This window comes from Schistocerca piceifrons, chromosome 7 (genome assembly GCF_021461385.2).
Source record: "Schistocerca piceifrons isolate TAMUIC-IGC-003096 chromosome 7, iqSchPice1.1, whole genome shotgun sequence".
Taxonomy (NCBI): Eukaryota; Metazoa; Arthropoda; class Insecta; order Orthoptera; family Acrididae; genus Schistocerca; species Schistocerca piceifrons.
The window spans coordinates 28,902,409-28,929,520 of NC_060144.1; the positions used below are offsets into that span (position 1 = coordinate 28,902,409).

General features: G+C 44.2%; 1 protein-coding gene across 2 annotated transcripts in view; it reads right to left on the reverse strand.

Annotated features, from left to right (window-relative positions):
- Positions 1 to 27,112, reverse strand: part of LOC124709122 (trans-1,2-dihydrobenzene-1,2-diol dehydrogenase-like) — a 101,786-nt gene that overhangs the window by 3,896 nt on the left and 70,778 nt on the right. For both annotated transcript variants that reach the window (XM_047240778.1, XM_047240780.1), the window contains exon 5: positions 22,595 to 22,742. In XM_047240778.1, the coding sequence (XP_047096734.1) occupies positions 22,595 to 22,742 (148 nt within the window). The remainder of the gene's footprint in view (positions 1 to 22,594; positions 22,743 to 27,112) is intronic.

Below are 27,112 nucleotides of genomic sequence, written 5' to 3' on the forward strand. Positions count from 1 at the left end.
CATAGCTTGGGGCAGTATTGTGTGAATAGTCAAGAGCCTGAAGCACTTTCCAGTCAGTGAAAGGTTCATTACATAGCTCAGTGTGACACAGGGTAGAGGATAGTAAGATGACTTCAACTTGTCTTATGCGTTTGAAAGGTAGTTCGGTAAGAAGACAATGCCAACACTGTCACAAGGTGGATCAGAAGGTGTTCAACAAGGATCAAAACATCAGTAGAAATATCACCATGATTGAAGAGACCCAGACAGTTGTTGATCTCCAGCAGCCAAAAAGACTACACAGTTTAGTCCACACCTGGGATGGAGAGATACAAAGAGATATATTCTTAAGTATGAGACATTGTGCTGCCAGTATTCCTTCTTACTGTGTTTAATTTGAGAGATACTTAGTGTGGAGCCACTTAAAAGTGATGAGAGTGGCCTGTGAAGGATGCTGGAGGGGCCTCCAATGGTCCTGAATATTGCAACGTCTTTGGTCCACCATGGCATTTCAGTGATGCAGGTGATCACGTTGGACATGTCTCCCATAATCTCGCTGATGTAATCTGACAGGTATGCAATTACCAGTTTGGCCTTCGAAGAGCCTGACACGATAACTGGTCTGTCGGGTGATGACAATGAAATTACAGGATCACCAGCAACATGGTCACTGTCATGAAAATTGTTGTATGGAAACTGCTGTAGCAAAGCCAAGAGATTGGGCAAAGAGATCATAAGAGTGATAGCTGAAAAGGTGCCATGGGTGGTACTGAAGTGGATAGGAGTACCATCACTAAGGGGACAAATAAAGATCAGAAAGAAGCTGGACAATCAGAAGGCCTCTACAAGACAATGAGGTACTTCCCCCACACGGGGTAGTGTCTACTGAATTTTTCAAGTATTAGAAAAGGTAAGCACCCTGGATAGGGGTAAATAAACATTACAATTGGTGATCATTAAGGCCATTTACACTCTCACTGCTATTCCTTCTGATGTGGTACAGAGGAGAGTCCACTCACTGACAACACGTGTGTGTACCAATGTACAGACCTCTCCAGAGGCTCTTTCAGGGCCAGTATGTTTCTGACAGAATGCAAGGTAACCTCCAAGAGATGGGGAATGCTCAATGAAATGTGGTTCTTGGAGACCTACAGGTATCACAGAACAGGAGTAAATTAGTGTTGTAGTTCTGGCAGGTGACAGTAATGTCCACTGCATCCCCAATGAATTATCACATTATGGGTGTCCTCGTTACGTGTGATGGGCTCAAAAGGATAGGTCACACACCAGGATCACTGTATGTAACCAATGGAGGTGGAAGAACAATGAACATTGATTCAGAGGCTGGTGGAGTAAGGAGGATCTGGAGCCTCCGGGGTCACTGGGGTAGCCTTCTCCTGAGAGTTGTTCTTTCTCTCTTTCACTGCTTTTGGTGAATTGAGTCTTGTGAGACCTTATTTTGTGTGGCTGTAGGAACCAAAGAGGAGTGAGCAACCATGAGACCCACAGTCCATGCCACCTTCAGCCACTGGAAAACGATGCTTCTCCAACCAGATGCGGGCAGTCGAGGTTCCTACAGATGGTGCTGGATGAACCATGAGAGGGGAGAGCCTATTGTTCCCAGGGTGTAATTTAATTGTGTGACTACTGAAAGTCCATGTTGAGGAAATAGATATGTTAGGTACTGTCAACAACCTGGCCACAGTAGTGGCAAAAGTCAGTATCATTGAGACAGGATAGAATCACGTTTTTCTGAGCTTCAAACCAAGAGGGACAATCAAGACCTCCAGTTCTCGGACTTTGCATTCTTTAATTAGGGTAGTATACTTTGGGGATGGTGATAATTTCCACAACTGTCTGCAGACAGATAGCAGTGCACAAAGTAAGTTTTCATGAAGTGGCCAACCAGTCTTTACCAACTGGGTTGTATGTACAACAGGAAGACATAAAACTTCAAGAGTTGGGATTTGAAGCATCACATCAGGGGTGGGAAATACAGCTTCACATCACAGCTGTAAACATGATTTGGATCTTATGATGAAGCAAATCTCACTCAAAACTGAGAACGAATGCTCTAAGTGTCAACCTTGTTGCATGACAGTCTCAACATGCTGAACAGATTCTACATTTCAAGTGTTTTTGTGTTTCTTCATCTGTCAGTAGTGCTAAGTCCTGGTGTAAAATTATACCCATACCATTACACTCTTATGGGATGTTACAGTAACAGGTACATCAACCTTTTTGCAAGGTAGTAACATCCAACACTGGGTAATGTTCAGTGTTTTAATTAAGCTGGAAACACTTCATTATTTACTAAGAGAAGAGAGTTCTCCAAATATGTTTTCAATATCCCTCTCAAAAAATATTGGCTTAATAGAGAGAAAGGATCCTCCACATGTCTAACTGAAAACCAGGAAATGAGAGAAACAAGTTTCTGGAAGCCAGTTATTTTGCTTTCCTCCCTGATATGACTAAGGAAGGAAAAGTCCCTAAAATCATAATGATCTTCACTGAAGAATTCATGTCTTCATGAAGAGATTGCCAATAGCTTAGGTCATTTCACTGTGCCATATAACCCCTACTCCAAACGAAGGCTTTCCCCACGGTTGCCAGAACAATGGCTTGATGGCCACTGTGTGGAGTCTTGGTGCCCCCAAATGGACAAACACCTACTCTTCAGCATGCACAGTGAGGTAAAAGTTAGGGCATGAATGGTTATGTTCCCTGCGTAGTCAGTATGCTACCACCACATGGGTACCTGATGAGGTTTCACATGGACTGGCTGCAATGCTGGTTATTGGATGACCTCGCCCATATGGACAGCACTTCTCTAAAACGTTTTGGAAACGTGGAGGTCAGACACATATAGGGATCAAACATAGGTGGTATAAAGTTATGAAACAAAGTGAGAAAATCCATAATCAACATACAATGAGCAAACAGGGAATCTGTCCTAGAGAAAACGTCTTAGAAAATATATAAATGATTAATGGAAAATCTCATATAAAGATGTGAAACAAATACTAACAAAGAGATAGAGGGGCTGGCCAGCTCAGTACAGCCGATACATACACACAAAACAGAACAGAAAATTTACGTTCCTAGCTTTCGGAACTTTGTTCCTTCGTCAGGGAGGAGAGAGGGGAAAGAAAGGGAAGAAGGGAAAGTGGATTCAGTTACTCACAACCCAGGTTATGAAGCAACAGGGAAAGGTAAACAGGGAGGGTAGCAAGGATGGAGGCATGGTTGACAGAGGGAAGCCAAAGATATTCTACTGTAAGTACTGTGCCAGCTTCAAACCAAAGAGGATGCATACAGAAGTAAATAGGTATATAGTATAAGGATAAACACAACTATGTAGGATGAAAAGATGTGTGAATGGCTAAAGAGGAAGGGGAAAGAGGAGAAGACTGAAGACTAAATGGGAGTGAGGTTGGTTAACGGAGGTTCAGTCCAGGTGGATGGCGGGATGAAAGGATGTGTTGGAGTGCAAGTTCCCATCTCCGCAGTTCCGAGGGACAGGTGTTGGGTGGGAGAAGAGAAATGGCACGTACGGTGTAGCAGATTCCTAGGTCCCTAGAATTATGCTGGAGGGCATGCTCTGCTACTGGGTATAGGACATCTCCTAGGTGGACAGTTCGTCTGTGTCCGTTCATGCGCTCAGCCAGTTTAGTTGTTGTCATACCGAAGCAAAAGGCTGTGCAGTGCAGGAATGTCAGCTGATAAATAACATGTATTGTTTCACATGTGGCCCTGCCTTGAAATGTGTAAGTTTTACCAGTAGCAGGGCTGGAGTAGGTGGTTGTGGGGGGGCTGCATGGGGCAAGTTTTGCAGTGGGGTCGGTTACAGGGGTAGGAACCACTGGGTAGAGAAGGTAGTCTGGGAATATTGTAGGGTTTGACAAGGATGTTACTTAGGAGGTTGGGGGGGGGGGGGGGGGAGGGGGCGACAAAAGGCAACTCTGGGTGGTGTGGGGAGAATTTTGTCAAGGGATGTTCTCATTTCAGGGCTTGACTTGAAAAAGTCATATCCCTGGCGGAGTAATTTGTTGATGTATTCGAGGCCAGGATAATATTGGGTGACAAGGGGGATGCTTCTGTGTGGTCTGGGGGCAGGAACATTGTTGTTGGACGGGGAGGAATGTATTGCTCGGGAGATCTGTTTGTGGACAAGGTCTGCAGGATAGTTGTGGGAGAGGAAAGCACTGGTCAGGTTATTGGTGTAATTGTTGAGGGATTCGTCACTGGAGCATATACGTTTGCCACGAATACCTAGGCTGTAGGGAAGGGAGCATTTGATGTGGAATGGATGGCAGCTATCAAAGTGAAGGTACTGTTGTTTGTTTGTGGGTTTGATATGGACAGAGGTGTGGATGTGAGCTTCAGCAAGATGAAGGTCTACATCCAGGAAGGTGGCTTGGGTTTTGGAGAAGGACCAGGTGAAATTCAGATTCGAAAAGGAGTTGAGGTTATGGAGGAAAATAAGGAGTGTTTCTTCACCATGAGTCCAGACCACAAAGATGGCATCTATAAACCTATACCAGGCCAGGGGAAGCAGCTGTTGGGTCTTCAGGAAAGCCTCCTCCATGCGGCCCATGAAGAGGTTGGCATAGGACGGAGCCATCCTGGTTCCCATGGCCGTTCCCCTGATTTGTTTGTAGGTCTGACCTTCAAAAGTGAAGTAATTATGGGTGAGGATGAAGTTGGTAAGTGTGATAAGGAACGAGGTTTTTGGAAGATCTTCAGGTGGGTGTTGGGAGAGGTAGTGTTCAGGGACAGAGAGACCATGGGTATGTGGGATGTTTGTGTAAAGGGATGTAGCATCTATGGTGGCAAGAAAGCCTTCAGGTGGGAGAGGAGTGGGAATGGATTTGAGGCATTCTAGGAAGTGGTTTGTGTCTTTGATGTAGGATGGGAGTCTGCAGGTGATAGGTTGGAGGTCTTGGTCTACCAAAGCTGAGATATGTTCTGTTGGGGCTTTGAAGCCTGCTACAATGGGACGGCACACTCAAAACAAGCCTGTATTGCTTGTAAAAAAGGAAAACTATTACTGTTTGTAAACTGGATAATTTGGTTTCTGTAACCTTTTCTATAATTTTTGATGAGTTATTTTGTTATGACTTGTGAATTGTTATTGGGCATTTTGAGACTCTCCTGATAAGTTCTACCATATAACACCACTTTTATGTTCCCAGAATTAACATTTTCCCACCATTCACAACATTTTTTTATCAGTCCCATCAAATTTACTATGCCCACAGTGTTAATTTGCACCCAATTTTGCATCAACATATTTATCATTTTCCTGTGATTTATGCATTACGAAAAAATGTTTGTGGAGAAAAAATGACACTGGCATGCTGTTGGCCATCCAATAGTGTTTACAAATATTACGTGATTAAATTTCTTGACACCACTGCACTCCACTCGGCAGATATGAACCGGTAAACATGTAAAAGTTGGAACAATTCGTGCCTTGTCTCCCGCAGCTGCCAAGCTCAACTTGGCGTAGCACATAATGGAAGTAACCAGGTTCGTTCGAATGAAGATATCATGACCAATCACAATCATTTCCAAACTATCTCTACTGTGCAAATGCAGTTTTGTGATTGTTGTGATCATCATGACACCTTTGTCGAACCATATTTAGTGTGTTTCGGTGTAAGGCCACTTGGAGCGCTAGTTGACACCATCATTCACTTTGCGATGCTAAAATGTTTTTAGTTTAAACACAGCATGGGTTACGTATTTTATTCATGCTGAGCAAAATGTGTTTCAAGAATTTATTTGCTGCAGCCTACACCCAACTGTTTCCCCTTCTTTAGTCCTGCCCTCTCCCAATTAATGTCCCCAAGATGCTTTCAGTGTGGGCCACTTCCCACTGGCCACTACAACTCTACTACTTGCCAACCCTCCCTCCCACATTCCTAATTGACAAACTAACCTCCCTCTGAGATGCTAGTCTCTCACTAACAGTCCCTCTCCCTCTCTCCACCCCACTCTACATTACGCCCGCCACAACCAACCCACCTACCATGAAACAGAAATGGCACTGTCGGTCTATCTGGCACCATGTAGGGGCACAGGTGTTTGGTGTTTTTTTTTTTTTTTTTTTGTGGTTTTAGGGCGCAAAACTTCTATGGTCATTAGCGCCCAGCCCGTGACGTAGAAAACAGGAAAAAAACGAAATTTAAAATCAACAGCAATGGGAACAAAGTCATAAAATTTGAGAAACTAAAGGCAGAAGGAATGCTTAAAAATCCACTATAGAAAGGGGTTGGTTGTCCCCCAAAAAAAAAGGCTTCAAATGACTGACGTCATTTCACTGTCACTAATAAACTGTAGAACGCGGTCAGCTGAGCGCGTGTCATCTGCTAAAATCGACGATAGATCAGGCGATAGCTGTAGACGGGAGCGTAACGGATTAAAATAGGGGCATTCAATTAAAAGGTGTCTGACCGTCCACGACTGAGAGCAGTGGGGACAGAGTGGGGGAGGATCACCGCTTAAAAGATGTCGATGACTAAAAAGACAGTGCCCTATCCGGAGTCTAGCTAAAATTACCTCCTCCCGACGACGCGATCGGGAGGAAGAGGGCCATGCGCAAGGAAGGGCTTTCACTTCCCGCAATTTATTATGGGGAAGTGTTGACCAATGCGCATGCCATAAATGAGCAACTTGGCGACATAAACCGCTCCGTAGGTCGGTAAACGGAAGAGGCTGAATAGCTGGCCGAGGAAGAGAGACTGCAGCCTTGGCCGCTATATCGGCCGCCTCATTTCCACAGATACCAGCGTGTCCTGGGAGCCAGAGGAACGCCACTGAGACGCCCCCCAGGTGGAGCAAGCGCAGACAGTCCTGAATCCGGTGGACCAGAGGGTGCATAGGGTAAAGAGCTTGGAGACTTAGGAGAGAGCTGAGAGAATCTGAGCAGATTACGTACTGTATCCGCTGATGGCGGCGGATGTAGTGGACAGCCTGGAGAATAGCGTAAAGCTCCGCAGTATAAACCGAACACTGGTCGGGAAGCCGAAAGTGATTTGGGGTGTCGCCAACAATATTGGCACTCCCTACACCTAACGATGTTTTCGAGCCATCGGTGTAAATAAATGTGGCTTCCGTCATTTGTGCACATAGAGCAGCAAATGCCCGACGGTAAACAAGTGTAGGGGTACCATCCTTGGGAAATTGACATAGGTCTCTGAGCAAGTCGATCCGGGGACGGAGCCAAGGCGGTGCTGTACCCCAAGTTGTCAAGAAGGTTTTAGGAAAGCGGAAGGAAAGAGAATGGAGCAGTTGACGGAAGCGGACTCCCGGGGGTAGTAGGGAGGAGGAGCGGCCTGCATACCCGACATCAAGGGAGGCGTCGAAAAAAAGGTCATGGGCTGGATTAGCAGGCATGGAAGACAAATGGCTAGCATAACGACTCAGAAGGACTGCCCGCCGATTGGATAGCGGAGGTTCAGCAGTCTCAGCATAAAGGCTTTCCACAGGGCTGGTGTAAAAAGCTCCAGACACTAAACGTAATCCACGGTGGTGGATAGAGTCGAGACGCCGAAGAATAGACGGCCGAGCAGAGGAGTAGACTATGCTTCCATAATCCAATTTCGAGCGCACTAAGGCGCGATAGAGGCGGAGAAGGACCACTCGGTCCGCTCCCCAGGAGGTACCATTCAGGACACGGAGGGTGTTAAGGGAACGCAGACAGCGAGCCGAAAGATAGGAAACGTGGGAGGACCAGCACAGTTTTCTGTCAAACATAAGACCCAAGAATTTAGCGACATCGGAGAACGGAAGGTTGACAGGACCTAGATGTAAGGAGGGCGGAAGAAACTCCTTACGTCGCCAAAAATTAACACAAACGGTCTTACTGGGTGAGAAACGGAAGCCGGTTTCGATGCTCCACGAGTGGAGGCGATCGAGACATCCTTGAAGACGTCTTTCAAGCAGGCTGGTCCGTTGAGAGCTGTAGTAGATTGCAAAATCGTCCACAAAGAGGGAGCCCGAGACAATCCATAATTGGATTAATGGCAATGGCAAACAGTACAACACTCAGCACGGAGCCCTGGGGTACCCCGTTTTCTTGGGAGAAAATACGGGATAGAGTAGTGTTCACCCGCACCCTAAATGTGCGCTCTGCCATAAATTCGCGAAGAAAAAGGGGCAGCCGGCCTCGAAAGCCCCAGGAGAACAGTGTGCGGAGGATGCCTGTCCTCCAACAGGTATCGTATGCTCTCTCCAGATCAAAAAATATTGCTACCGTTTGGCGTTTCCGGAGGAAATTGTTCATGATATAAGTGGAGAGAGCAACAAGATGGTCAACGGCAGAACGATGTTGTCGGAATCCGCATTGGGCTGGTGTTAAAAGACTGCGGGATTCCAGCCACCAAGCTAAACGGTAATTCACCATACGCTCCAAAACCTTACAGACACTACTCGTGAGAGAAATGGGGCGATAGCTAGAGGGGAGATGTTTGTCCTTTCCAGGTTTCGGAACGGGAACGACAATAGCTTCCCGCCATCGCCTGGGGAAGGTACTGTCGGTCCAAATTCGATTATAAAGGCGAAGGAGGTAGCGCAGGCTATGGGTTGATAAATGCAGCAACATTTGGACATGGATACCATCCGGTCCTGGGGCGGAGGAGCGAGAAGAAGAGCGTGCATGTTGGAGTTCGCGCATGGAGAAAACAGTATTGTAGCTTTCGCGATTTTGAGAGGAGAAAGCAAGATGTCGCACTTCCGCTGCACGTTTCTTCGGGAGAAACGCTGGCGGGTAATTTGAAGAGCTCGAAATCTCAGCAAAGTGCTGACCCAATGAGTTAGAAATTGCGATGGGGTCCACTAAGGTATCATGCGCGACAGTGAGCCCAGAGACCGGGGAGAAACTAGGCGCACCTGAGAACCGTCGAAGCCGACTCCAAACTTCCGAGGAGGGAGTGAAGGTGTTAAATGAGCTAATAAAGAATTGCCAGCTTGCCTTCTTGCTATCGCGGATGACGCGACGGCATCGCGCACGGAGCTGCTTATATCGGATACAGTTGGCCAAAGTTGGATGGTGACGGAAAATGCGAAGAGCACGTCGCCGCTCACGTATTGCGTCACGGCATGCCTCGTTCCACCAAGGAACTGGGGGGCGCCGGGGCAATTCGGAGGTGCGTGGTATTGAACGTTCCGCAGCTGTGAGAATAACGTCGGTAAAATGTGTGACCTCATCGTCGACGCTGGGAAAGCGACGGTCATCGAATGTCGCTAGAGACGAAAAAAGTGTCCAATCGGCTTGGGCAAACTTCCAGCGTCGCGAGCGCAGATATGGCAGTTGAGGCTGCAGTCGAAGAACACATGGAAAGTGGTCACTCGAGTGTGTATCATCAAGGGCGAACCATTCGAAGCGCCGGGCTAGCGGAACAGTACCGACCGCAAGGTCCAAATGAGATAAATTTGCCGTGGAGGCAGACAAAAACGTGGGGACCCCAGTGTTGAGGCAGACTAGATCCGCTTGGTGGAAGACGTCTAGCAATAGTGAGCCACGTGGACAAGGATGTGGAGATCCCCAAAGCAGGTGGTGGGCATTGAAGTCCCCAACCAGCAAATAGGGGGGTGGAAGCTGATCAAGAAGATGAAGGAGATCAGCTCGTGCCAGTGGTGTAGACGATGGAATGTATACCGTACATAGAGAGAACGTGTATCCAGAAAGGGAAAGACGGACGGCGACAGCTTGGAAGGAACTGTTTAAGGGGATTGGGTGATAATGGAGAGTATCACGGAGCAGAATCATGAGTCCTCCATGGGCTGGAGTGCCTTCAACAGAGGGGAGGTCATATCGGACGGACTGAAAATGAGGGAGAACAAAGCGGTCATGGGGACGCAGCTTTGTTTCCTGAAGACAGAAGATGACCGGCGAGTAGGATCGTAAGAGGATCGACAATTCATCCCGATTGGCGCGAATGCCGCGGATATTCCAGTGGATAATGGACATAGGGCGAACAGAAAATGGAGAAACGTGACCAAGGGTGCTGTCAACTCAACGACTGCTCAGAGCTTGCGACCGACAGCATGGAATGGCATTAAGTCGAAGGCAGAAGATCCTGATCCATAGGTTGGTCAGGAGCAGCTCCTGCCACCAACGATCGGCCAGTTGACCGGCCACCAGCAGTGCGCCTCGGCGACACGGAAGATGGCCGAGGGCGATTTCCGCCAGGTGGTGCTGTAGTTGGGACACGCCTTGGCGGAGAAGGAGAGGAACTGTGTTTCTTCGTAGCCTTCTTGGAGGTATGATGTTTAGATGAAGGAGGAACCGATGGTTGTGAAGATGCAGTACGTAAAAACTCTTCACGAGAATGCTCTTTTTTCGAAGACTTGGCGTCTGACTTTTGGGCTAGAGATTTAGCAGAACCCGACGAAGGGTGAGCCATAGAGTGGGCAGGCGAAAGTGGTGAGGTTGAACGGGCGATCTTTGCGCTGGCCGATCTGACGACCGTGGTACTAAATGTGAGGTCGCAAGTCTGCGTGGCCGCCTCCTTTGTTGGCCGAGGAGAAGCAAGGACAGTGCTGTATTTTCCTTTCTGAGGCACGGTGGGCTGTCGACTGGCGAGTAACTTTCGAGCAGCAAAGGTCGACACCTTTTCCTTCACTCTTATTTCCTGGATGAGCTTTTCATCCTTAAAAACGGGGCAATCTCGAGAGGAAGCAGCGTGGTCACCCATACAGTTGATGCAGTGTGGGGATGGAGGTGGACAAGCACCCTCATGGGCATCCTTGCCACACGTAACACATTTGGCCGGATTGGAACAGGACTGGCTGGTGTGATTGAACCGCTGACATCGATAGCAACGCGTAGGGTTTGGGACATAAGGGCGAACGGAAATTATCTCATAGACTGCTTTGATTTTTGATGGGAGTTGAACTTTGTCAAATGTCAAGAAGACAGTGCGGGTTGGAATGATGTTCGAGTCAACCCTTTTCATAACCCGACGAACAGCTGTGACGCCCTGGTCAGACAGGTAGTGCTGAATTTCTTCGTCAGACAATCCATCGAGGGAGCGTGTATAAACGACTCCACGCGAGGAATTTAAGGTATGGTGCGGTTCCACCCGGACAGGGAAGGTGTGGAGCAGAGAAGTACGCAGCAATTTTTGAGCCTGGAGGGCACTGTGTGTTTCTAACAACAGGGTACCATTCCGTAATCTGGAACAAGACTTTACAGGACCCGCAATTGCGTCGACACCTTTCTGAATAATGAAAGGGTTGACCGTGGAAAAGTCGTGACCTTCGTCAGACCGAGAAACAACAAGGAACTGTGGCAACGATGGAAGAACCGTCTGTGGCTGAGACTCAGTGAACTTACGTTTGTGAGCAGACATAGTGGAAGGTGAGGAAACCATTGCGGAAGAATCCCCCATGATTACCGGCGTCTCCGATGGCGCGCTCCTCCCTTGTGGGGGCCCTCACCGAGGGCACACCCGCCTTAGGTGATTGTTCACACCTCAGGTCACACCTCCCGACAAACGGACGGAGGGACCAATCGGCACTTTCGGAAGGTATCAGCTCGGGTAATCACCCCTCCCTGGGCCTGGCCTTTACCAGGGGGTACGTACGTGTCCTACCTGTCTACCCGGGGCGGGGAATTACGCGTTACCCCGTCACCGGCTACGCATGGAAGTGCGTGGGTCGGCCTTCAGACACGCACAGGGAGGAAGAAAGAGAAAGGGAAAGGAAAGAAGAGGGGGTCTCAAACACCGCAGCGGAGAAAAGGGTAAAGAGAAGAGGTAAGGAAAGGAGAAGGACAAAGGAAGGAAGAAGACATACAAGCAAGGAAGAAGAAGAATGCGGTACATTTACAAGCGTCCGTCTCCGGACGTAGGCGCAAACCATACTCCCAGAGGGGGAGAAAGTGAAGGAAAGAGCCAGAGGTGAGGGGGGGGGGGGGGGGGTGAAGACAGGGGATGGGGAAGGATGCGGAAAGGGAAGGTATGCAGCCCGGAAAGGAAGGAAGGCCACATTAGCTCGGGGCCCCGTGCTCGCTACGCACGTATCCACAAAAGAGTTGTGGAGTTGTGGATCCCCTGGGGGGAGGGGCACAGGTGTGTGTGTGTGTGTGTGTGTGTGTGTGTGTGTGTGTGTGTGTGTGTGTGAGTGAGTGAGTGAGTGAGAGAGAGAGAGAGAGAGAGAGAGAGAGAGAGAGAGAGAGAGAGGATTCAGGTGTGTATTTGTGTACTCTAGCAAGTTTTCCTGCTTTTGTGTGTGCCTATCTGCAGCACATTTTTAATAAGTTTGTTTAGCTGAAATATCTCTATTCCTGGGAGAACATCAGATTTGCAGTTTTGATTTTTCAGTATTTCTGAGCACTGAATCATTGATCACTAAAGTCATTTTTGATATCTTGTATGTCTGTTTTTTAAAGTTAGATTGTTTCCTTGTATTTGATGGCAGTCCATTTATTTTTCATTGTTTCTTCCACACACACACACACACACACACACACACACACACACACACACACACAAACATTTTTTTCCTCTCCTCAGTTTCTTATTTTCTTTTTTTAAGAACTTTTCTTTTAAGTGGTTCATTATCATTATTTAGTACGCAAACTTTCATTTTCTGTGTTTATAATTTTTAGAGATCATGAACACTGTCACAACATGTGTACAATGAATCATAATCTATGAATTTCAGGTTTACCGACTTCACAGGAGAGACTGAGAAAATGTTACTTCATACCACCACCCATTGCACGCTCACCTATCCAGTGTACACATGAAGAAATAATAAAATTAAAGAGATTAGAGCAACTGCAATAGTGTGCAGGCTATTGTTATTCCTCTCCCAAGGATATTCGCCAAATTCCTTCAACATCTATTTTCTATCTATGCAAAGTCTGATAATTCTTTTTTCTATTTTGAGGACCTGATCAGTTATTTCATTTTTATTTTGGAACAGCCTCACACGAATTCTTTACAGATGAATGGAAAAACTGGTAGAAGCGGACCTCGGGGAAGATCAGTTTGGATTCCGTAGAAATGTTGGAACACGTGAGGCAATACTAACCTTACGACTTATCTTAGAAGAAAGATTAAGAAAAGGCAAACCTACGTTTCTAGCCTTTGTAGACTTAGAGAAAGCTTTTGGCAACGTTAACTGGAATACTCTCTTTCAAATTCTGAAGGTGGTAGGGGTAAAATACAAGGAGCGAAAGGCAATTTACAATTTGTACAGAAACCAGATGGCAGTTGTAAGAGTCGAGGGGCATGAAAGGGAAGCAGTGGTTGGAAAAGGAGTGAGACAGGGTTGTAGCCTCTCCCTGATGTTATTCAATCTGTATATTGAGCAAGCAGTAAATGAGGTTCGCCGATGACATTGTAATTCTGTCAGAGACAGCAAAGGACTTGGAAGAGCAGTTGAACGGAATGGACAGTGTCTTGAAAGAAGGATATAAGATGAACATCAACAAAAGCAAAACGAGGATAATGGAATGTAGTCAAATTAAATCGGGTGATGCTGAGAGGATTAGATTAAGAAATGAGACACTTAAAGTAGTAAAGGAGTTTTGCTATTTAGGGAGTAAAATAACTGATGATGGTCGAAGTAGAGAGGATATAAAATGTAGACTGGCAATGGGAAGGAAATCGTTTCTGAAGAAGAGCAATTTGTTAACATCTAGTATAGATTTAAGTGTCAGGAAGTCGTTTCTGAAAGTATTTGTATGGAGCGTAGCCATGTATGGAAGTGAAACATGGACAATAACCAGTTTGGACAAGAAGAGAATAGAAGCTTTCGAAATGTGGTGCTACAGAAGAATGCTGAAGATAAGGTGGGTAGATCATGTAACTAATGAGGAGGTATTGAATAGGATTGGGGAGAAGAGAAGTTTGTGGCACAACTTGACTACAAGAAGGGATCGGTTAGTAGGACATGTTTTGAGGCATCAAGGGATCACAAATTTAGCATTGGAGGGCAGCGTGGAGGGTAAAAATCGTAGAGGGAGACCAAGAGATCAATCCACTAAGCAGATTCAGAAGGATGTAGGTTGCAGTAGGTACTGGGAGATGAAGAAGCTTGCTCAGGGTAGAGTATCATGGAGAGCTGCATCAAACCAGTCTCAGGACTGAAGACCACAACAACGACAACAACAACAACAACACAAGCTGATGCTGCTTTTGAGATAGTTACCATTTTATATTGTTGGATTTCAATATCTCTTATCAATCATTTCTTATCCCATGTTCACAAGGCGAAAATTTCTTTATTCTTTATTTTACTGATTCTATTTTTGATGTTACTGTCTTGCTTAGGCTGTGTATGATGATTTCTTCCAGGTATTTAAATTACAGCACTATGTTATTTATCTGATTTATCGAGATGTTAAGCAATCCTTTTGTTGCTTCTTGGTAAAGCAATATAATTATTATAAATGAAAAGGCACAATATTGTGTATATTCTACAGAAAGGTTGGGCAACCAGTGGCCCACGGACTGGATCCAGTCTGCGATTGGTTTCAATCTGGAAGAAATTCACAAAGCTATTCCTAATTATTTATAGACTGGGATTGCCTATCTCAATGCCGTATTTTGTTTTCCTAGTCTCTGTCTTGTTAACATTAGTAAATAGTTATTGTCCACAGTGGACATATTAAAAACTATAATTGGTGAAACTGAAGGTAATCTATAATGAATTAGCTGCAACCAGTTGTTTTCATAGATGTTAATTTTTCCATGATCACATTTGCAGATTCCTGGGAACTCATCTTCAGTTGTCTACATTTGTTTATGTTTCATCAAGAAAGTTCCTTTACTAAAAGTGTTGAAGAATTTTGTGAGGGAATTTTTAAGGCAGCTAATGGAAAATGTCTTAAGTAAGCTACAAATGAAACAGTCTACAAGGAAACAGAACCGGTAATGAGTACAATCAGGAAGAAACGCATTCCGGGGTAATTTTCTGTTGTACACCTTTCTTGCTAAACAAAAGTGTCCTGTTGACTTAACTTTTTGTTTCAAAGACTACTGCAAAAGACTGATAATTGTGCTGTAGTGTCACATTTCATCTTGCCAACTGATGAGATTTACAATGTTCCTGACCAATTCTGGATGAGTAACATCTTTTTCAATGTTGTTTATAAATATTGTAACTTCTTTGACATTTGATAGCCAGTTAATGTCTGATGATGGTGTTGCAAGCTGAAAATGGTTAACTAAATAGATTAATCTTGTAGAATTGGCATGGGTGACCTTTGGTGATCTACAGGCTTGTTTCATATTCTTAGGTAAGCTTGCAGGCCAACCATGCACATGTAGCAATAGCAGTGCTCCTAGTCATAAAGGTAAAACTTTGGCATGTGCGATTTTAATTTTTTAGGGGTAACGCACTGATATGAATGACACCCTTTCATGACATGCCATGCCAACAAGTTATGCCTTAGAACAGACTTTTTGAGTACATGCATTTTACGTTCACTCGATCTTTGGGTGTTCACATTAACTAACAAGTCATGTACAATGTATATTTATATAATAGAGGGAAACATTCCACGCAGGAAAAATATATCTAAAAACAAAGATGATGTGACTTACCATACGAAAGCGCTGGCAGGTCGATAGACACACAATCATACACACAAAATTCTAGCTTTCGCAACCAACGGTTGCTTCATCAGCAAAGAGGGAAGGAGAGGGAAAGACGAAAGGATGTGGGTTTTAAGGGAGAGGGTAAGGAGTCATTCCAATCTCGGGAGCGGAAAGACTTACCTTAGGGGGAAAAAAAGGACAGGTATACACTCGACCACACACACCCATATCTAACCACACATACACAGACACAAGCAGACATTTGTAAAGGCAAAGAGATTCGGCAGAGATGTCAGTCGAGCAGAAGTACAGGGGCAAAGATGTTGTTGAAAGACAGGTGAGGCATGAGCGGCGGCAACTTGAAATTAGCGGAGGTTGAGGCCTGGCGGATAACGAGAAGAGAGGATATACTGAAGGGCAAGTTCTCATCTCTGGAGTTCTGACAGGTTAGTGTTAGTGGGAACTATCCAGATAACCCGGACGGTGTAACACTGTGCCAAGATGTGCTGGCCGTGCACCAAGGCATGTTTAGCCACAGGGTGATCCTCATTACCAACAAACACTGTCTGCCTGTGACCATTCATGCGAATGGACAGTTTGTTGTTGGTCATTCCCACATAGAAAGCTTCACAGTGTAGCCAGGTCAGTTGGTAAATCACATGGGTGCTTTCACACGTGGCTCTGCCTTTGATCGTGTACACCTTCCGGGTTACAGGACTGGAGTAGGTGGTGGTGGTGGGAGGGTGCATGGGACAGGTTTTACACCGGGGGTGGTTACAAGGATAGGAGCCAGAGGGTAGGGAAGGTGGTTTGGGGATTCATAGGGATGAACTAAGAGGTTACGAAGGTTAGATGGACGGCGGAAAGACACTCTTGGTGGAGTGGGGAGGATTTCATGAAGGATGGATCTCATTTCAGGGCAGGATTTGAGGAAGTCGTATCCCTGCTGGAGAGCCACATTCAGAGTCTGATCCAGTCCCGGAAAGTATCCTGTCACAAGTGGGCCACTTTTGTGGTTCTTCTGTGGGAGTTTCTGGGTTTGAGGGGATGAGGAAGTGGCTCTGGTTATTTGCTTCTGTACCAGGTCGGGAGGGTAGCTGCGGGATGCGAAAGCTGTTTTCAGGTTGTTGGTGTAATGGTTCAGGGATTCCAGACTGGAGCAGATTCATTTGCCACGAAGACCTAGGCTGTAGGGAATGGACCGTTTGATGTGGAATTGGTGGCAGCTGTCGTAATGGAGGTACTGTTGCTTGTTGGTGGGTTTGATGTGGACGGATGTGTCAGTGGGGTGAGGTGGTTGATGGTGTCAGGTGAAAGGTTTTGTAGGGGGCCTAAGGTTCTGAGGATTCCTTGAAGCTCCGCCTGGACATCAGGAATGGGATTACCTTGACAAACTTTGTATGTGGTGTTTTCTGAAAGCTGACGCAGTCCCTCAGCCACATACTCCCGACGATCAAGTACCACGGTCGTGGAACCCTTGTCCGCCGGAAGAATGACGATGGATCGGTCAGCCTTCAGATCACGGATAGCTTGGGCTTCAGCAGTGGTGATGTTGGGAGTAGGATTAAGGTTTTTTAAGAAGGATTGAGAAGCAAGGCTGGAAGTCAGAAATTCCTGGAAGGTTTGGAGAGGGTGATTTTGAGGAAGAGGAGGTGGGTCCCGCTGTGACGGAGGACGGAACTGTTCCAGGCAGGGTTCAATCTGGATAGTGTCTTGGGGAGTTGGATCATTAGGAGTAGGATTAGGATCATTTTTCTTCGTGGCAAAGTGATATTTCCAGCAGAGAGTATGAGTGTAGGACAGTAAATCTTTGATGAGGGCTGTTTGGTTGAATCTGGGAGTGGGGCTGAAGGTGAGGCCTTTGGATAGGGAGGAGGTTTCGGATTGAGAGAGAGGTTTGGAGGAAAGGTTAACTACTGAATTGGGGTGTTGTGGTTACAGATTGTGTTGATTGGAATTTTGAGGTTTTGGAGGGAGTGGAGCTGGAAGTGGGAGATTGAGTAGATGGGAGAGACTGGGTTTGTGTGCAATGAGAGGAGGTTGAGGTTTGCTGGAAAGGTTGTGAAGGGTGAGTGAGTTGCCTTTCCGGAGGTGGGAAACCAGCTTCACACATCCGTCCACATCAAACCCACCAACAAGCAACAGTACCTCCATTACGACAGCTGCCACCCATTCCACATCAAACGGTCCCTTCCCTACAGCCTAGGTCTTCGTGGCAAACGAATCTGCTCCAGTCCGGAATCCCTGAACCATTACACCAACAACCTGAAAACAGCTCTCGCATCCCGCAACTACCCTCCCAACCTGGTACAGAAGCAAATAACCAGAGCCACTTCATCATCCCCTCAAATCCAGAACCTCCCACAGAAGAACCACAAAAGTGCCCCACTTGTGACAGGATACTTTCCGGGACTGGATCAGACTCTGAATGTGGCTCTCCAGCAGGGATACGACTTCCTCAAATCCTGCCCTGCAATGAGATCCATCCTTCATGAAATCCTCCCCACTCCACCAAGAGTGTCTTTCCGCCGTCCACCTAACCTTCGTAACCTCTTAGTTCATCCCTATGAAATCCCCAAACCACCTTCCCTACCCTCTGGCTCCTACCCTTGTAACCACCCCCGGTGTAAAACCTGTCCCATGCACCCTCCCACCACCACCACCTACTCCAGTCCTGTAACCCGGAAGGTGTACACAATCAAAGGCAGAGCCACGTGTGAAAGCACCCATGTGATTTACCAACTGACCTGCCTACACTGTGAAGCTTTCTGTGTGGGAATGACCAGCAACAAACTGTCCATTCACATGAATGGACACAGGCAGACAGTGTTTGTTGGTAATGAGGATCACCCTGTGGCTAAACATGCCTTGGTGCACAGGCAGCACATCTTGGCACAGTGTTACACCGTCCTGGTTATCTGGATACTTCCCACTAAAACCAACCTGTCAGAACTCCGGAGATGGGAACTTGCCCTTCAGTATATGCTCTCTTCTCGTTATCCACCAGGCCTCAACCTCCGCTAATTTCAAGTTGCCGCCACTCATACCTCACCTGTCTTTCAACAACATCTTTGCCCTGTACTTCTGCCTCGACTGACATCTCTGCCGAATCTCTTTGCCTTCACAAATGTCTGCTTGTGTCTGTGTCTGTGTGGTTAGATATGGGTGTGTGGTCGAGTGTATACCTGTCCTTTTTTCCCCCTAAGGTAAGTCTTTCCGCTCCCAGGATTGGAATGACTCCTTACCCTCTCCCTTAAAACCCACATCCTTTCGTCTTTCCCTCTCCTTCCCTCTTTGCTGATGAAGCAACCGTTGGTTGCGAAAGCTAGAATTTTGCGTGTATGATTGTGTGTCTATCGACCTGCCAGCACTTTCGTATGGTAAGTCACATCATCTTTGTTTTTAGATATATTTTTCCTGCGTGGAATGTTTCCCTCTATTATATAAATATACATTGTACATGACTTGTTAATTAATGTGAACACCTGAAGATTGAGTGAACGTAAAATGCATGTACTCAAAAAGTCTGTTCTAAGGCATAACTTGTTAGCATGGCATGGCATGAAAGGGTGTCATTCATATCAGTGGGTTACCCCTAAAAAATTAAAATCGCACATGCCAAAGTTTTACGTTTATGCACTAGGAGCACTGCTATTGCTACATGTGAATAGTTGGCCTGCAAACTTAACTAAGTATATGAAACAAGCCTGTAGATCACCAAAGGTCGCCCATGCCAATTCTACAAGATTAATCTATTTAGTTAACCATTTTCAGCTTGCAACACCATCATCAGACATTAACTGGCTATCAAATGTCAAAGAAGTTACACTATTTATAAACAACATTGAAAAAGATGTTACTCATCCAGAATTAGTCAGAAACATAGTAAATGTCATCAGTTGGCAAGATGAAATGTGACACTACAGCACAATTATCAGTCTTTTGCAATAGTCTTTGAAACAAAGAGTTAAGTCAACAGGACACTTTTGTTTAGCAAAAAAGGTGTACAACAGAAAATTACCCTGAAGTACATCACCAGGAAGTCAAGAGGAACATCTGCCACTGCAAATAAAGCCATAGATTATAAAGGCAGGCAGTGTTTTTCAAGTTTAGCATTAATATTTTTCCTAGTTTTCTCCCTTTATATTTATTTTCTGTTCACCTTTTTATTTTTTCATTGCATTACCACTGCACTGTCAAAGATGACATTTACAGCATGTTCATGCTTCAATCTAGATGAGTAATAACTTTTCCAGTATAGTTTACATATATTGTAACTTCTTTGGCAACAATAGTCGGTTAAAATCTGACAATAGCCTTTTAAGCTAAAAACTGACTAACTAAATAAATTTATCCTGAAGGACATACATGATATTGTGCATTTCGTTTATAGTTAAGGAGACAGTTTACGCACAGGGGTTTCATGGGCATAATATCAGTTTCCTCAAATGATACCTGTAATTTGGACATGAAATGTTTCCACATCCAAGGATATATGAGGTATATCATCAGCATCTGTTATTACTGAGGGTTTTGCTTCAATTTTACTTTCGTTAACTCTTCATGATGTAATCCTCCACGGTATTCTCCAATTTGAGATTCTAAACTGCTTTTGATTTGGTTGTAAATTATGTTTGAGAATACTCTGTACACACTGTTCAGAAAGGTTACTCCTCTATAATTATCTTGGCTAGTTTTTATTTCCTTCTTTAAATATTGTATGAATCATTTTCAAGGCCTAGGCTGCAGAAATTTCTTTGTGACTCACATTTGAATTAGATGTTGATGGAAATTTACAATCACAGGTTTTACATTTTCCACTAGTACTCTAACTGTGGTTTCTGCCTCACTGATAACTGGAGGGTTTATTTGATCATCATTTCAGCTCATCTTCATCGATGCACAAGTCACGTATGTGGCATCAAACATAAAGACTTAGACCAGGCAGTCATACAACACCAGACACGGTCTCCTGGCCAATAATGCTATATGCACATTTTTTTGAATCATGATCAAAGTTCGCTGTATTCATCAGTGTTTTTTAGTTCTAAATTTGATTCTTTTGACTTCAGGTCTTGATGGTTTATCCAGTCTTGGTCACATTATTCACTTCACCATCTGTATTTCTTTCTTTCTGGGATTTATTGGGGCTAACTCTTCTGCTGCGATTAATTTAGTAGTCAACTCTTTTAGTGTTGATGGATCTTCCTAATAATTTCATGTAGTGCTCCATATTTTAATCAACATATTTGAGCCAAATTTTCTCTCTTTTTATTGGAGGGTCTTTCCCTTTTTGTTGGTGTCAGTTTTCTGTTTTTACAATTTAATGGTCTGATCCTGAATCTACTACCCTCAAGAATCTTACACTGTGAATTTACCAGCGGTGGAATTTCTCCATCCAGACTTGGTCCAGCTGCCATTCACACTTTACAAGGTTTTGATATTTTGACGTCTTTAATTTGTGGAGTTTCCTTTTAAAATATTTTAATTTAGGAAAAAGATTACGTACTCTACACATTTCAATCATTCTTTAACCATTTTTATTGGTCCATTTATATTGATCCCTCTGCTAGGTAGTATAATAATATATTATCACACATAAAATGTAAGTTACTAGTAACATATGTGTGTAGTAGTAAAACAGGGATTAAAATGCTTAACATTATAAAACAAACCTGCATACGAAGTATTCTCTCCATCAGGCAATATACATCATAAAATGACCACATATCAGCAGCGTATATGAGTATTAAGAGATAAACAGGCATGAAGATAAAAAAGGGTTTAATTCTACCTAGTTCAAGATTAAAATAGCAAACCAAAGTACAGATTTTAAAAAGAAAGTTGCATGATTGACTCGTAAATGGTGTGCCATTCTCTTTCAAAGTAATAATGTAGCATAAAACATCTCTTTCAAAGTAGTAATGCAGGAAATAAAAAAAAAAAAAATCAGAATATTGTTGTGACTGTGTCACAGTTTCTTTGCAATGTGATGTGGAAGAGTCAAGATATGAGCAATTGGTAACATGTCCTTTTCATATTGGTTTCTACATACAACACATAAGTACAAGCACTGTTAATGTTTTTTCTTTGAATGTGTTTGCTGTTTGGGCAGCATACATGTACACTACACTTATTTACAGTCAAAGACATGAAAAGTATGTTTTCATGTAGGTACTGTTCTGTCTTTAGGAAGCAAATGTTTCATTTTAGGTTGTTACTTTTATTGAAGAAACTTACTTCTACCCACATATTAGAACAAATTCTATGTAATGAAAATGATATTTTGGTCTAATCTGATAAAATGAACATCATATGTAATTATAACTGCACTGAAAGCAAATAATAGGAAAACAGGAGTACTTTGAGCTGAATAGAAAGGCATTGTTAATTAAATATTTTCTCTGTTACAAGAAAGGCAATAGTAGGGAAAAAAGGAGGATGAGAGGGGGAGGGAGGAGGCAGGGGCAGAGAAGGGGGGAAGGAGGGAAGGAGAGTGAGAGGGGGAGGAAAGGAGAGGGGGAGGAAAGGAGAGAGGGGGAGGGAGGGAGAGAGGGAGAGGGAGGGAGAGGGAGGGAGGGAGGGAGGGAGGGAGGGAGGGAGGGAGGGAGAGTCCTTGACAGAATCAAAATCAGTTTTAAAACCTGTATTCCTAGACATACAAGACACAGAAAATAAGGCACAGCTAGTAACTATTTCTCACTACCTCTATGCACCTTGTTTATCCAAACTAGAGTTTGGATAAACTTTTCTTTCCATCCAGCATCAGTTTACTTTATTTAATTCACTTTCAATAAATTATTTTTAATTTAAAAGAATTAGAAGTTCACTTATGGTTCTCAGTCAGTGTATTTTTCAGCACTTATTCAATAATTCCTGTTTTGCTGGCTGCTAATTGAGCATACTTAACAAATATGGAAAGAGTTTCATATGCTACTCCTTGTACAACAAAATCACAATCAGTACCAAATTTAACAGCTAAAACATTAGAAAGAAAAGTATGGAGTCAGGATCTGTTTTAGAATTTCACCAATAAATTTGTAAATTTATCCTACCTTCTTTCAGGCACTTTCGAACTTCCATAGCTTCATAACGTAAACCTGCACTGTTGTTGAAATTAAAAGGTTTTGATGCTGTTGGCAAAATGAAATCATAGTTCTTTTCTGGTGTTGATAAACTTGTAGGACACCAGAAGCTCGGCAACTGCACACACAATGGAAAACTATTATTATCACTGGAAATTATATAAATGTTTTGTAACACATATTTACCATTTAGCTACATAAAATATGACACTGACTAATTTGGATGCTCAGGCAGGGAGTGAATGAAGAAAAAAAAAGACAGTAATGTTTAAAACAAACAAATTTATCATACTGGTTGTGTCTGGAAGGGAATACAATGAGTAATTTTGGGAAATCAGAAAACTAATATAAATCAGTGTGAGTCAACTTGCAACTGACTCATTATTTTTCCAAGATAAGTTTAGTTTTGAACACTGTGTTGTCTTGTTTTGCTTCACATAATTTGGATTGAGTTTTCTGGGTTCCATTAAAGATAGATAATTTTATAAGAGCAAGCTTTCCTTTCATCAGTTCTCTTAAGAAAAATATAAAACATAGTTACATCATAAGCAGAAAACGGCACACAACAAGTACTTCAAACAATCCTTTCCTATCATACAAAACAATCTTCATTTTGTAGTGCCACCATCGTTTAAGACAGGGAAAGTTAGTTTTGTGCAATATTCTGAGCACAAGTTAGAGCCAGGTGTGGGCCGGATTGCAGTGAGTTACTCATACCAACAGTTGCGAAGTAGAAAAGAGGCCACAGGGCCATCAGAGTGCTGAAAGAGTATACGTAGTGGTTTTGCATGTCGCAAATCACAGGCAGAAGGGGCCCACTGGCCAACCTAATGTGTTATGAGTACGTGACACGAAGTGGCGCGTATGGCAAAACAGAGGCGCACAACCGCGTACAAATAGGTGCGGGTTTCTAACAAGATTCATTCAAGTGTGGCAGCTCTCCTGGATGGCGGGGTGTGTCACACCACCAACTACATGCAGAAGCAGATGGGGCGCCTGTGTTCAAAAACCACGGTGGGTCGCTGGTTCGACCCTCTGAGGTCAGCGCGGGGTCCGTAGCCAGCCTGGACTGTCGTGTTGACTTCAACACATGCCGGAGGCATCCCGAGGTGAGGGCCGCAGATTTGGATGCCAGATTGCAGGCGCTTGTTGTCACCGTGATCGCAGACATGCCAGCGAGGGAACATGGTGCGCACCATCTAGCAGTTGTCAGCAGGCCACTCGGCGGCTCCTCGTAGTGGTGCTGAGGCAATGAGGATGGCGACAGCTGAGTCGGCAGCCAGTGCATCATAATGCCATTGGAACTCCGCAGCTGGCCAAGGCCGGCTTGACACAGCATTGCATTGCACGGGCCGCTGGGGTGCTTCCTCAGCATTGCGGGGCCCTGTGACACAGACCAAGGTATACATGGGCACTGTGGTTGGAAAACATAAGTCACTTGGAAAGCTCGGACGAGTCTAATACGGTGACTTCTACCTCTTCCCGCTACATTTTGTGTCAGAATAGCGTCTGTCCAGTACGACGTTCAAGACCACCGCCTGCATTACAGTCACAAGTTGTTATGAGTTTTGACAAGTTTTCTTTTGAGTGTTGGATATTTTCTTTCTTGTTTGTGTTTTTAGTATGGCCTGCCAGGAGCCACATTTTAGATGTTTTGCGTGGGTATATTATTATTATTATTATTATTATTATTATTATTATTAGTAGTAGTAGTAGTAGTAGTAGTAGTTTGAGAATAGTGTATGTGGGGCAGTAAGATTTATTTTTATTATTATTATTTTTTTTTCGTGGTGTTTAATTACTTTTGTATTGGTTTGAGTATGATGTTACAGAGTATGATGATACCGAGGAGTAAGGAGTTGGGTTATTCTTGTACTTAAATGTTTTGTTTCGGAACTAACTGGGAACGAAAACAACACAATAGCAGGGTCAGGGAGGCGAGGTGTGTCGGAACCAGAAGTGGTACGGATTTTGTTGGAAAAAGTAGCACAATTGACAGCAGACAATACATAGTTGAGAAATGAATTAACATCTAGAAGTGAGTGGGAAACCGCACCTGATCAGTCGTCGTTGCCTAGAGTGCAGGGGACTGATCCAGCTGCTGCGAGTTTGATTATTCCATTTTCTGGCAAGGTACCTGAGGATGTGCGTTCGTTTGTGGAGGACTTGGAGACTTCAGTGGTGATGGATGGTTGGTCTCATGAGCAGTTGTTACATATAGCCAAGATTAGATTAATGGGTGAAACAAATACATATTATGGTGTTCTGAGGCCTTAAGGAATGCAGGACAGTTTAAGCAGTTAAAGGAAGGGCTTTTACAAAGGCACAAAAAACAGAATAGCACTTGGTACTTTGGAGAGAGGTTAAGTAAAATGCCAAAGAGGCAGGGGGAGACGATAGAGAAATTTACAGACAGGTTAAGGGAAATTAATGAGTATACTCACGAGTTTGGTCAGAGCGATGAAGCGAATGATGTTCTGTTGCAGGAGGCCGAGCAAAGGGCACTTTATGTATTTTTGAGAGGGTTACCGGCACATATGCCATGGAAATTGCGTGAACGGATTTCGAAAGCTTTGTATTCGGTCATTCAGCTGTCAATTCAACGTGAGGAAATAGATGTGGTAACAGGGGTACGCAAGAGGCAAACAGTGTTTGCAGCAGGTGTGAAATGTTTTAAGTGTGGTTTTATGGGACATGTGCACAGGCAATGTACCCAGTCACCGAGGAATAAAGGAAGGGGTGGAAATCGGCAGCGGGGAGGATGGAGAAGTGGAGATAGGAGAGGTGGACAAGCGTTAAATGGCAGAGGGGGCCCAAGACCCACCTAAGGTAGTTCTCGTTTAATTTCAATGCTACGAATACGTATACAGAGGTGGAATGTTCAGTGGTAGGATCCAAAGGAACTAAAAAGTTTAAGATTTTGTTGGACACAGGGGTGCAAGTGTCAGTGGCTACTAGGAATATAATGAGACGAAGGAAGCTAGACCCACCACGTTATAGGTTGCGCGGAGTAGGGGGTAAGGAGGTCACGCCTTTGGGGTCGGTGACAGTTGACTTTCGAATAGAGAAAGTCCAATTTAATGCATGCATGGAGGTAGTACCATGGGTAAGCGAGGTCTATGACATGATCTTAGCAATAGATTTCTTGCATCAACATCATGCCAAAATTGACCTTGGACAATGAACAGTGGAACTTGGTGGAATGTTATTTCAGCTAGGGAAAACTGTTGTCAATGCAGAGCTGTCGCGAGGGGCATTCAACATAATGAACAAACCAATTGAACGGTGTACATTAGCATTAAGGCTTAATTCGCATGAGTGTGTGTCTAGTGCCACTGGGAAATCGCTTTGGGGAGGTGTGGGGAGGTGTAGAGTAAAATCTACCTGTGGGTACAGTATGTGTTATTGAACCATTACAGGATAATGAAGTTTTGGGTCCATTGGGTTGTTTTGTGAAATGTAGTATTGTACATGTACAACGGGCGAGTAGTTCGCATGAACGTTGATAATTTTAGAGCTGTAGATGAGAATTTGAGGAAAGGAATTTTAGTAGCATATCTGGATGTGCCAGATGATGAAGACTGGTGTTTGAGAGGTAGGTGAAGCGATCAACCACTAGCTGCTGATAGAACTGCATTGCGTGACAAAATTAAGCATTTGAAAGGAGGAGAAAGAGAGCATATGGAAGAATTATTCTGGGAATTTAAGGATTTGTTTTTTCCACAAGGGCCGTTACCAGCAACTTCATCATTTCAACATAGGATACCAACATTGAATTAAGCACCTGTTTACTGTAAACCATAAAGAATACCGAGGTATTTGCAGCCGATTGTGGAGGATTTCATTGATCAGCAGGTTGCGGACGGTATTATAGAGCATAGTAATAGTTGCTGGGGAGTGGGCACTGTCGTTGTGCCTAAAAAATCTATGGATGGAACTAAGAAACACACGTTCTGTTGTGACTACTGATACCTCAATAATAAGACAGTAACAAACACATATCCCATTCCAAACATATCGGAGACTTTGGATCATTTAGGACAGTGCCAGTACTTTTCTACGATGGATTTGACAAACGGTTATCATCAGTTAGAGGTGGCTCCAGAGGATCGTCCAAAAACTGTTTTCTCTACTCCTGGAGGCTATTGCCAGTACATTAGAATGCCATTCGGTTTGAAAAACACTCTGGCAACTTTTCAGAGGTTGATAGACAGTGTCTTGAGCGGTTTGAAACCATGACAGTGTCTGGTCTATTTGAATGACATGATAGTGTTTTCAAGTAGTATGAAGCAACATAGACAGTGGTTAAGGGAAGTCTTTATGACGTTAAGAGCAGCTCATTTGACGTTGAGTCTGGAGAAGTGTCATTTTGCATTAGAAGAAGTAAACTATTTGGGTCATATTATCAGTAAGGACGGAGTGCAAACAGATCCGAGGTTGGTACAGGCTGTAAGGGATTTTCGGGAACCGAAAACAGTTAAGGATGTG